A 13006-nucleotide genomic window follows, 5' to 3' on the forward strand; every position below is an offset into this window, starting at 1 on the left:
CCTAATGAATTATTATTATTGAATCCATTATTATTACTATTACTACTACTACTATTGTTGTTATTATTATTATCATTATTATTGGTGTCCAGTGAGAGCATAATCTCCATTTGTGTAGCTCTTTAATTTGAATTATGCCTCTAACATAAATGATTTTCAACAATTAAAAAAGTTCCATTCGTTTATATGACGCCTGTATTTTACTCAAACCTTTCATAATGTATTGGAGATTTGCATAGGATATGGATGTTAGCCTCGATATACTTGAATATTCTAAGACAGTATTGATACTTTCACTATTTGTTACAAATATTATTTTAATTAAGAATAAAATTAAATCCACCTTTTGATTGGAAGGTATTCAATAAGAAAATCAATTGCTTATATTTGATTAAAGATGACAATGATTATTTCCCTTTATTAATTTATAGAAATATATAAATTTAATCCCTTTAAAAACATCTTCATCTGATTTAATTTTTTTTTTTTCAAGCAAGCTTTTGTAACGGTTTAGGTTCAAGAAAAATAAGTATACTCCATTTTTAGGTTGTTTTTATCTGTCAAAGTAAAGAAGTAGGAATTCTCTAATATTTAGAGGTGCATTTTACTATAACTACTATTATAGTAACTACTTAAAGACCATTTATGTTGCATGAAAGAAAACATATATGCAATCGTCTACTTTTTATCTGAACTCACCTAATTTTTACCCCAAAACGCCCCTCTCAAGTGATTGTACCAGGTTGGTAGTTATGCATTTCTAACCATCTTAAGTTATTTCAATTTATTTTACAATCGTGCTTCTTGTGTATTGGTCCTTATCAAAGTTGAGGCAGTTGAATTCTTTCTTTATATTGTCCGTTCTGAATTTTGATCTCATTGTGGAAAGCTCCCATAGCGGGCAGGGAGGTACACACTGTGTCTTCTATCCCCTTATATCTGTTTTCCAACATGCTTTCAGTCTTTGTCTTGGAATGAGATTACTTGTTTTTTTTCCTGGCCCTCGCCGGAGTCCTAGCTGGGAGGGAAGCAGTCAAATGCATATTTATTGTTTTGGGAGATGATATTTTTTTCCTTGTAAATCATCTCTCTGTTATGTATTATTACTATATTTGTTATTTTTTAATGTATAATGTAAGCATTTGAGTGTGTTCCTCTTTGTTGGATTTTGTTCTTGTGTCCGGATAAGACTTATAGGTGATCTCAAACTTAGTACATGGTGATACGCTCTTGGAATCTACATCTGATCCCTATTTGTTCCCAGTTCCCCTATGTCTTACTTTCTCTTGGATGCTTCAACTGTAATTCTAGAACTTTTTACTATCCAATTTTCTTCCTTTTTACTGGCGCTGATATAACCTAAATGTGTTGCAAGCGCCGTAAAACCCTTAAAAACAAAACAACAATCATTGTGGAAAGTGTCATTTTAACGATTCAAATGTGCTGGTACTAAACCCGATAATTGAGCAACATTTGGACTAGCCTCTGTCATCTCAAACTTGTTAGTGTTAGTAATAGTAATTAAAAAGGCTGACTTTTATATGTTGCGATTCGATGAAGGGGGGGGGGGGGGGGCTTCGGCACACATCGCCCCTCATCCCGGAAAAAATGAGCGTTCCTTATTTTATTTTTGAAAAGTTGGCAGCTATGTAGAACTATCTGAAAGAATCAGATATGGCAGAATAAAAAGTCTTTCTACTAACCCTAACTTAATTGGCCAATGTAGCTTTATGTTCAGCATTTTCTAGATACCTAATGTAAAATTTCACTATTCTTTTTATGATAGTTTTAAGAGTTTGCAATCTTTAGAGGTGACTGTCAAGAAATGACACCTCTGTGCATTTAATTTCATTCTTTCTTATCCCCTCATCCTTAATCAGAATAATAATAATTAATAATGAAAAAAAATGCAGCAACGACAGCTTAGAACGGCATAAAGTGCTTAAGAATTATTTTTTTTGCATTAAACTTTATTCAAACGATTTTCAACACTTTTGCTTCACAGTTTATGCTTTTTAACAAATGCAATTAAGCAACTTACCAGCAACAACATATTGGTTTGTTATCATTTGAGGGGTTTTATCAGTAAAACTGTTTCTATCCTTTTATGTTGCACTGTACACATAGCAAACTTCATGCTTTTATTTGGTGACCAAAGACTTATGTGATACAGTGGATGAATGTTTGTGATGGCTTTTGGAACTGAAATAAACCTGCAATATGATTTGTAGACTTCTATCGTTATGTATCATTTTTCGGTCAAATGTAAATGTAATTTTACACGAGCTTGATGTATCATAAAACCCACAATGAGCTCAACGTGCAGCTGGTAGTAGATTTATATGGACACGAACAACGTTGTTACAATTCAGTAACGTACTCCAATTAACACAAGTGAGACTGTAAATGAGACTTTTACAATGACTCTGCATCGCCACAAATATGGATTCGAACCCTGGCAACTCGGGCGTCAGACGAACTGTCTACCACGAAACCAAAGCAAGCATTGTGCAAGTTAAAGTGAATGAGATGTTGATTGAAGCCGTTCATTGTGTCCATCAGATCTGCTGTCCTATCCATCCAACTCCATTCACTCACTGGTGGGGTTCCCGACTTCCCATAATGGGCAGGGACGTACTCGTTGCGTCTTCTATCCCCCTATGTCTGTTTTCCAACTTGTTTTCTGTCTTTTTCTCGGATGGGATGGGATTACTTGGTTTTGTCCAGGACCTGGCTGGGAGGGAAACAGTCAAATGTATAGTTCGAGTTTTGGGAGATTATATTTTTCCCTTGTAAATCATCTGTCTGTTATGCTCTTTATTGTTTTGTTTACATATTATTTATGCTTTGTAAACATTTGAGTGTATCCCTCTTTGTTGGGACCTGTGCTTGTGTCTGAATGAGACGTTTAGGTGATCTCAAACTAAGTACTTTGATAGTGGGCTCTTGGAATCTACTGTTTCCTATTTGAAACAAATCCCCTTTGCCTTACTTTTTCTTGGGTGCTCTAATTGTAGTTCCAGAACTTTTTACTATCCCATTTTCTTCCTTTTTACTGGCGCTGATATGACCTTAATGTGTTGCAAGCGCCGTAAAACCCTTACAAACAAAACAAAACAAACCAAGTCCATTCAGTGGTATACAACAACAACAAATAAACTCCTCTGCCTGGTCCCTTCTATCTCTGATCTTAACCTGGGTCGTCAGGTTTCTAAAGGGGTCGGGGACTGCAAAAACAATGGCGCACGGAGCAACTGGAATATTTTTTGCCGTGTTTGATCCCAGGTTATTTCCCTGAGCGCCCCTTCTGAGGGATGGACCTTCCCAGGAGTTAGTAAATGCGTTGCTCGGCCACTTCACTCTACGCACACTGGGATAAGCTTCGACACTATGGCCATGAAGCTCTTAATCTTAAGGACTTACTTTATTTTAGACAATTTGGTGGTAGCTCACTTGAAAATGCACTCTTAGGTATACACATATATAAACATATACTGGGCTCCCTAAAAGGGTTTTTTAATGTGGTCTCCCTAAAAACATGTTTTTACCAAATGTCTCCTTAAAGCTACAGAAACACTTAGTAAAACATTAGGGGGACCGAGTAATTTTTCTATATACCATTGTGATCATCAAGCATCAGAATTGTGTTCATAAATCATTGTAGGGAATCAAACTATACTCATTTGAACAAAAATTGAACAGTTTAATCAATTTGAACAAGACATATGCTTGGTCCTCCAATTGGTGCATTTCACAGTGGTCACCTTAATAGGGATTGATACTTATATATATATATATATATATATATATATATATATATATATATATATATATATATATCCCTCTCCTCCCTCTCTCTCTCTCTCTCTCTATATATATATATATATATATATATATATATATATATATATATATATATATATATATATAAAGCTCAAGTATCTGATCGCCTTGAAATGATATTTTGTTGGGATGGTTTATTTCAATTGATTACTTAAGAAAAAACGATTAAATGAGATTGTAAACAGTGCAATATCTACTAAACGTGCTTAAAGTGCTTTACAAAGGGTCCCAGGCCAACAGCAACATTTAACATTTACGACGGGACATAACGACGCTTTTTAGGCGATATTTCAATTTTTTTTCGGACAGAGACAACGCTGTTAACTGCTATGGGCGAAGATTGATGATAAAGCATTTAGTTTCGGCTCATATTTGTGATGGAAGTACTCTCAAACCAACGAATACTTATTTGCAGGTCTGATAACAAAAATTGTTACGGCTCGTTCTAGTAATGGAAATAATCTCAAGCCAACGTGTTATTATTTGCAGGTCTGATAACCCAAATTCTTATGGGCCCATTTTGTTGTAATGGAAATACTTTCAAACTAAAGCAAAATTCTATCCATTACAAGGTTAAAATAAGACCAGAATTGCGTGAAGATAAACCAAATTTTTGTTTTCGGCTCATATTTGTGATGGTCATACTCTCAAACCAAACGTATACTCATTTGCAGGTCTCATAACCCTAATTAATGGGCACATTATGTTGTGGAAATACTCTCAAGCCAACGGGTACATATTTTTAGGTCTGATAACCCAAATTGTTAAGGGAGCAGAATTGCGTTCAGGTATATATACGTATATATATATATATATATATATATATATATATAATATATATATATATATATATATATATATATGTAATATATATATATATATATATATATATATATGTATATATATATATATATATATATATATATATATATATATATATATAAACGAAATATCTACTAAATGTGCTCAAAGCGCTTTACAAAAAAAATTAAAATCAGTCGACCTTGACTGATGATCGTTCCTCAGACCTTCTAATGTTTTGGGATGTTTTTTTTTTCTTTTCTATTTTTCTTTCTTGCTTTGTCTGGCACTTTTCATATATACACTTGTTCATATCTATATCAGTTGACCGGCTGGTTGCTCAGAAAGAAAGAATATTTTTCTTGATAAAGAAGCGTCTACTGTTCAAAATTTCCATTCATTTCAATAGAGATTGAATAACTCGTACAGATAAAAATCGGGAATTAATAAATACATTTCTAAACCATAGATACAGCTAAACAGTCTACAACAACAACACCAACAACAAAACATTTGATTTAACAACTTGTAGACATGCCCAATGTTAATTTGAATAGAAAACCAACGTATTGATACAAGCAAAAACAGACGACTATTGCAACAACAACAACAACAACAAAAACAACAACCCCACAAAAATAATCATTAATTTATTTTACAACCTGTATATATGTAGATGCACCGATTGTAAATCTGAAAAGAAAGCCAACGAATCGAGACGAATTCATGCCAAACAGCGCATGCTAAAATATTCAAATTTAAAAGTTGTAAAAAGGTTTGTATTCCTCATGATAAAATGATGATGATGATGATGATGATGATGATGATGATGATGATGATGATGATGATGATGATGATGATGACAATAATAATAATAATAATAATAATAATAATAATAATAATAATAATAATAATAATGATAATGATAATAATAATAATAATGATAATAATAATAATAATAATAATTATTATTATTATTATTATTATTATTATTATTATTATTATTATTATTATTATATATTATTATTATTATTATTATTATTATTTTTATTATTATTATTATTAATTATTATTATTATTATATTATTATTATTATTATTATTATTATTATTATTATTATTATTATTATTATTATTATTATTATATTATTATTATTATTATTATTACTATTATTATTATTATTACTATTATTACTATTATTATTACTATTATTACTATTATTATTATTATTATTACTATTATTATATTATTATTATTTTTATTATTATTAATTATTATTATTATTATTATTATTATTATTATTATTATTATTATTATTAGTTATTATTATTGTTATTATTATTGTTATTATTATTTTATTATTATTATATTATTATTATTATTATTATTATTATATATTATATTATAATATTATATTATTTTATTATTATTATTATTATTATTTTTATTATTAATTCTTAATTGGTTTTTATTTATGTCTAATTTCCCAGATTGCCCTGGCCTTTGGGCTGGCCATCATGGCCATGATCCAAATGGTAGGTCACGTGAGCGGGGGCCACATCAACCCGGCAGTGACAATAGCCATGGCTGTCAGTCTCAACATCTCCATCATCAAGGCGTTCTTCTATCTGGTCGCTCAAATCGCCGGCGCCATCATTGGAGGCATGATTGTCAAAGGGTGAGTGGGTAGTCATTACAGTAGCGTTGATATAGTGCAATGTATAATAATAATAATAATAATAATAATAATAATAATAATAATAATATACTAATAATAATAATAATAATAATAATAATATAATAATAATAATAATAATAATAATAATAATGATAATAATAATAATAATAATAATAATGATAATAATATTTATAATAATAATTGTAAAAATGATAATAATAATAATAATAATAATAATAATAATAATAATAATAATAATAATAATAATAATAATAATAATAATAATAATAGGCTCGAACCTAGGACACGCCGATCCGAACGCGAATGTCATACTACAAGACAACATATCCACTAACATTTCTCAAAGTGCTTTAAAAGTAAGCCCAAGCCAATAGCAATCCTTAACTTAACTTTGGACGAAACATTACAAGCGGGTGGTTGGATGGGAGCATCACCCTTGAATCATATACCTATGATGTTCGCATGGGTGTACGATCCGATAGTGATGTCGTTTCTTCTTCTCTTTACTAGCCTATCCTGCTTCTTTGGTTTGTGATTATATTTTTGACAGGGGATATTTTTTTTTCTGTAAATCTTCTGCCTGTTTGTTCTTGGTTATTTATAATTTAGCTTATGATATCTTTAGGTTATGATTTTGATTTACATTTGTACTATTTTTGTTAGATTGCTTGTTTTTTTTGTTTCAGCGGTCTCTCATATAACCTAATTTCTGTTGGAAGAGACCTAAAGCAACAAACAAACAAACAAAAAAACATTACAAGCGCTGCAAAGCAATGTTATAATTTTTTTTCTCAATAGAGCATGTTAAAACAACCAGGGAGTCATTTTACACCAGAGTACGTAAAACTATGGCTCTTTCCATGGATAAAACATACACTAATTTTGTCATGTATCACGTGATCTTGTGATATGACACTCGCTGGGTGGGGTTCCTGACCTCCCATAGTGGGCAGGGGGGTACATACTGTGTCTTCTATCCCCTTATATCTGTTTTCCAACTAGCTTTCTGTCTTTGTCTTGGAATGAGATTACTTGGTTTTGTCCTGGCCCTGGTCAGATGCCCTGGCTGAGAGGGAAACAGTCGAATGTATAGTTAGTTTTGGGAGATATTTTTTTCATTGTAAATCATCTCTCTGTTATGCACTGTGTTATGCTTTCTTTATATTATATATGATTTGTAAAACATTTGAGTGTGTTCCTGTTAGCGGGGACCTGTGCTTGTGTCTGGATGAGACTTTTAGTGATCTCAAACTAAGTACTTTGATAGAGTGCTTTTGGAATCTACACCTGTTTCTTATTTGAACCAATTCCCCTTTATCTTCCCTTTTCTTGGATACTTTATTGTAATTCTAGAACTTTTTACTATCCCCTTTTCATCCTTTTTACTGACGCTGATATGACCTTAATGTGTTGCAAGCGCCGTAAAACCCTTAAAAACAAAAACATATGATGCTCGCTTTCAGATCGGAAGGTCCTGTGTTCGAGCCTCGGCGCATAGTTGAGTCTTTGGAAAAGGCTCTTTACTCACATTCTCTCACCGCACAGCAGGTGTACAATACAATGAATATCTGTCCGTTAACAGCATTGCCTATAACATTTAAAACATTTCCCCAACAGGCGTCATGTCCCGTACTGCATGTTAAGTCTTGCTATTATTGGACAGTGGTCCCTTATAAAGCGCTATGAGCACGTTTAGTGGGTACTGCTCTATATAAAAGCTCAATTTTTTTATTCGTGAGTGTGTGTGTGTATTTGTGTGTGTGTGTGTGTGTGTGGTTGTGTGTGTGGTTGTGTGTGTGTGTGGCTGTGTGTGTGTGTGTGGTTGTGTCTGTGTGTGTCTGTGAGTATTTGGGGGGTGTGTGTGTGCTGTGTGCGTGCGTGTGGTGTGTGTGTGTGTGTGTGTGTGTGTGTGAGTGTGTATGTCTGTGTGTTTTCATATTGATCGCACTGTCTCTTGATAAAGAGGGAACCCAAACTGACAATTCTGTTGCACTTTGAATAAAAACGTATTTAAAATTTGGCCAGAAAATTCGCCTTTCAAAAAATTGATCGTCGATTAAAATGACCCTCATCTTGACAAAACGCTCAAACCTGGGCCTTCGCATATTTGGCAAAAACTCTCAAATCCGAGGCTTCGCGACGTCCCAGTTTTGAGAGTTTTGCCAAGAGGAAGGTCATTTTAATCGATCGATATTTTTTGAAAGGCGAATTTTCTGGCCAAACTTTTGAATATTCTATTTCTTCTTTAGAGTTTCGTTAGAATAGTCGGTTTGGCCATTTCAACAGCATTCATTTGTTTAGAAATTTGAGCGGAAATTATGCCTCATTATTTTTCGCCGTCACTGTGCGGCTACGTGGTCTAGTGGTATGACACTCGCTTCCGGATCGGAAGGTCCTGGGTTCAAGCCTCTTCTCGGCGCATAGTTGAGTCCTTGGAAAAGACTACTTTTTACTCACATTCTCTCATCGTACTCGGGTGTAAAATGAGTACCTGGTCGTCAACAGCGTTGTCTCTGTCGGAAAAAAATTGTAATATCGCCTAACAGGCGTCATGTCTCGTTCTACATGTTACGTGTTGCTTTGATCGGGGATCATTTGTAATGCACTTTAAGCACGCTTAGTGGATATTGCGCTATAGAAAATCCTAAGATTGTTATTGTTTTTTCTCAAGCCTCATTCCAAGCCGTAATATGTTGTTTAGATTTTTCTTGATAGAAGCTTTTAAATTCCTCTTTGTTCAATGGATTGTTACTCGCGTTATTGTTGGTATTAATTCTTTTAGCTGTGCTCGACTTTTCATTAACATAACTGTTTTCAAAATTTTTTTTTCCAAAACACAAACAATAAATACAAATGGACAAGAGAAAAAAGCATTATCTATCTCTTTCTCTCTCTATTTATTTATTTATCTATCTATCTATTTATCTATTTATTTATTTATCTCTCTCTTTCACACACACACACTCTCTCTCTCTCACACACACACACACACACACACACATATATATATATATATATATATATATATATATTATACACACATCATAGTATACACGCATTATATACATGCACAGGCACTCTCCCTCCTTCTTTCCCTCTTGCTCTCTCTTTCTCATTGTTAATTTTTAGTCGTAAGAGTAGGAAAAAAAAAATTATTGACTCATTATATCTAAAGATGAAGATAAAACAACAACAACAAAAAAAAAAAAAAAAAGAAATTCCCCCGCTAAAGGGTTAATTTTCATTTCTTCCTATCAGAGTTTCTCCTGACGAATTCCACAACAATTTGGCTGTAACCAAACTCGGCGCTGACGTCACTCAAGGTCAAGGCTTCGGGGTGGAGCTCATCCTGACCTTTGTCCTCGTTATCGTCATCTTCGGTACCACAGATCCCAACCGCCCTCAGTTTGGCAGCCCTGCTCTGATCATCGGACTCACAGTCGCTCTTGGACATTTGGCCGGGGTTAGTATTGATAATAATATACTTTACATTAAAGGCTCCATGCACGCTCAGTTTTCATCCAGGGACGATCGAGGGACAGGCACAGCTGAAGCAAATCGGAGTGAAAACGCAATGTGTGTGGCCAAATACCTGGGCGACTAGCGGAGGGACGATCGGTCGCTCGCAAAGCCCGCCTTACCGGAGTTCCGTCTTCCTATACAGATCATGGAATGCCATTCTTCACGTTCAAGCCCATTGCCTTACCTTACCTTACCTTACCTTACCAGAGTTCCGTCTCCCTATAGAGGTTGGATGAGCACCGCAAGTTGAGCTAGGGTGAGGTGACTTTCTCAAGGCCACACAACGCAGCGACGGGTGATCGAACTCATTACGTTTCGAAGTAAAGACCGTACCGCTTGAGCTACGCTTCCCCACGCTGTTTGTTTGACATAACACTTTCGTTCCCTGTTATTCTCTTTAATTTTTTTCAACAGTTTTTAAAATCATTATTTGATGTTTTCTTTCAGATCCGATACACTGGGGCCAGTATGAACCCAAGCCGATCCCTGGGTAGTGCTGTCGCCTCTGAGGACTGGGACGATCACTGGGTAGGTTGTTTGAATTTATTTATTTTCAAAACGAGCACCTATATAGCGCAATGTCCACTAAATGTCCACTGAAAACGCCTTCTATGGTAAGGATTCTAAACAACGTGTACTTATTTCCAAGTCTGATAACCCCAATTGTTATGGGCTCCTTCAATACTATCACACCAACGCAAAATATTTCTCATCAGTAAAACAATGATAAATCAAGCCCATAATTGCTTCTAGTCATCAGACCTGCTAATATGTGCACATCGGTCAATCTGTAAGCCAATTGCTTAACATTGAGGATTGCATAGAATGCGCTTGGCTAAGAAGCTCACAACATTGCCATCCGGAAGTAAATCGGACCAACACACAAACTTTGTGTAACCTTGAACGTCTGGTTAATACATTTAAGTGAGAAATACTCATAAACGCGGATGGCTCAAAGCAATAACAAAGACCCGAGTGACGTCAACTTCATTCTATTTATAAGAGACTCCTAAGTCCTGTTGATAAATTGTGGCCCACCGCGTCTCTTATTGGTTGGGGGGGGGGGGGGTATCCCTATAGATAGTTCGAAGTTGATGTCACTCAGGTCTTTGTTATTATTTTTTGCCATCCGCGTTTATGAGTAATTCTCACTAAACTGTATTAACATGACTATAAACGTTCATGGTTACACATAGATTTGTGTGTTGGTCCGGTATACTTCCAGATGGAAATTAATGCAGTGAACTTCTTAGCCAAAGGCATACTATCTATATGGTAAAAAGTAATTATCGAATATGAATAATATAACGGCTTAGAAAAAAAAAGAACAAAAAACGTAACACTGAACGTTTGGGGGCGGGGGGGGGGGGGGGGGGGGGGGGGGGGGGGGGGGGGGGGGGGGGGGGGGGGGCTCAAAACCCTTGTTCAGCTACTCGTAATAACAAAGACAATAAAATACAATAAATACGTATAATATATCACATAAAACCCGGAGATACGGCAGAGATGTTGGTATTTGGCAGGTCTAGTCGGCAAATACAAGATAGATTTACGGGCTTAGATTCCGATGAGTTTGTCTTGTTAAAATTCAAGCAAGTTAATGCGTCAATTTCAAAGGCTGAAAATGCCGGATTACAAGGCCCTTGATAGTGTTAAAAGGTGAGGGGAAAAATTTTGATATAACACTGTAAAATGACATCATGAGATGATGATGAGGTGTATGACGAGATGATGAAGACACGCCGATGACGAGACGATGATTGAGATAAAAGAATGATGATGATGATGATATGATGATAAAATGATGAGATGATGATGATGATGATCATTTTAAAAATTCAACTCACAATCAACTGATTGCCCCATTGTCGGTGGAGTGTTGGCTGCAGTCACTTACAAGTTTGTTTGAATCCTGTACAAGGCGTCGCCCAATATGGATAAGCTGTTCAAAAAAGATAAGTATGGTGCGCCAATTGGCCAAAAAAATTCATTCACGGTGCAAAGTTTAACCATATTTCTAAAAATTCAATTACACAATTAAATACTTAATAAATTAAAAATGCCTTTACTTGGAAAAATTCATGCATTGATATATTGAAACTTTTTAATTATTAAAGTTTTACGACATATTTTTTTTTTATCTTCTTAACCTAACTTGTCAAAATTTTTCAGGTGCCTTTCAAAAAAAAAACTACATTGGTCATATTCAACAATAAGATTACGACTTAATTGTTAAAAAAATCCATGCAATTCCGGAATTTTTTTATTTAATTTAAAAAAAGGGAGTTTCCCTAATCGTGTGGATAAGTAACACAAAGTTTTGAATATTCTATTTTGTTTTTTTTAAAAGTTCTGTCTTAAGATAATTATTAAATTTTTAATTTTCACCAAAAACGTTAGAAAATCTTTTCTCACTGAAAAGTTATTGTTAAACAACCTAAATCCGCTCGTCCCTTGATTTTATTAAAGAGTACATCATAACAAAGGGGTGCCACAGAAATATTCTCTTTGGAATAAAAATTTACCATTATCTTGGAGGTTTAAAGAATTACTGCTACCATATGGAAGACGCTTGTCTATCACAAAGTACTTTCCAAATAAGGAATAGATGATCTGTGGCTGTTGATCTACAAAAAATTTGTTAATTTTTCAAATCGGAAGTAATCATTTTGTACTGTTTTAATAAACGCTACTAGAAATCAAAATTAATTATGCCCCCCTTATTCACTTTGACTAGTAAATTGTTTTCGCTTTTCAAATAAAAAACCAAAGGGGCACCGAAACTTGACAAAATTTAATTAACGTGACACAAATTTAGGACATCGTCGCGTATCATTCACTCCAAAATTTAAAAAGTTTCTTTAAATTTATTTTTGATTAAAAATCGACAAATCCGATATATGGCTTTGAAATTAGTCACGACCTTAGGCTATGCCGCTAAAATAGATTACCGTTTCTGAGTGTAACATGGGAGGGGGAAAAAGGTAAATTGATTTAAGGACAATTAAAGGATGGTTTCTACCAGAGGTAAAACTCAATAATTTGCCATATATTCCAAATAAAAAAAAAAAAAATTAAAAGTTATTTTTGGTTCTTCTAATGATTATCGTTGAAGTTATCATTTGAGGAGTTTATTTTTTT

The 13006-nt window shown here is 34.0% G+C and overlaps 1 protein-coding gene across 1 annotated transcript; it reads left to right on the forward strand.

Annotated features, from left to right (window-relative positions):
- Positions 1-6134: 6134 nt before the first annotated feature.
- Positions 6135-10393, forward strand: LOC144961091 (aquaporin-5-like; the record flags this gene model as incomplete). Its single annotated transcript, XM_078894408.1, has 3 exons — positions 6135-6322; positions 9602-9806; positions 10313-10393. Coding segments are annotated over 3 exons (474 nt in total), but the record flags the coding sequence as incomplete, so codon positions are not given.
- Between the last annotated feature and the right edge of the window lie 2613 nt (positions 10394-13006).

The sequence above is a fragment of the Berghia stephanieae genome, unplaced genomic scaffold (genome assembly GCF_034508935.2).
Source record: "Berghia stephanieae isolate SIO BIC M18660-M18661 unplaced genomic scaffold, UCSD_Bste_1.3 scaffold1389, whole genome shotgun sequence".
NCBI lineage: Eukaryota > Metazoa > Mollusca > Gastropoda > Nudibranchia > Aeolidiidae > Berghia > Berghia stephanieae.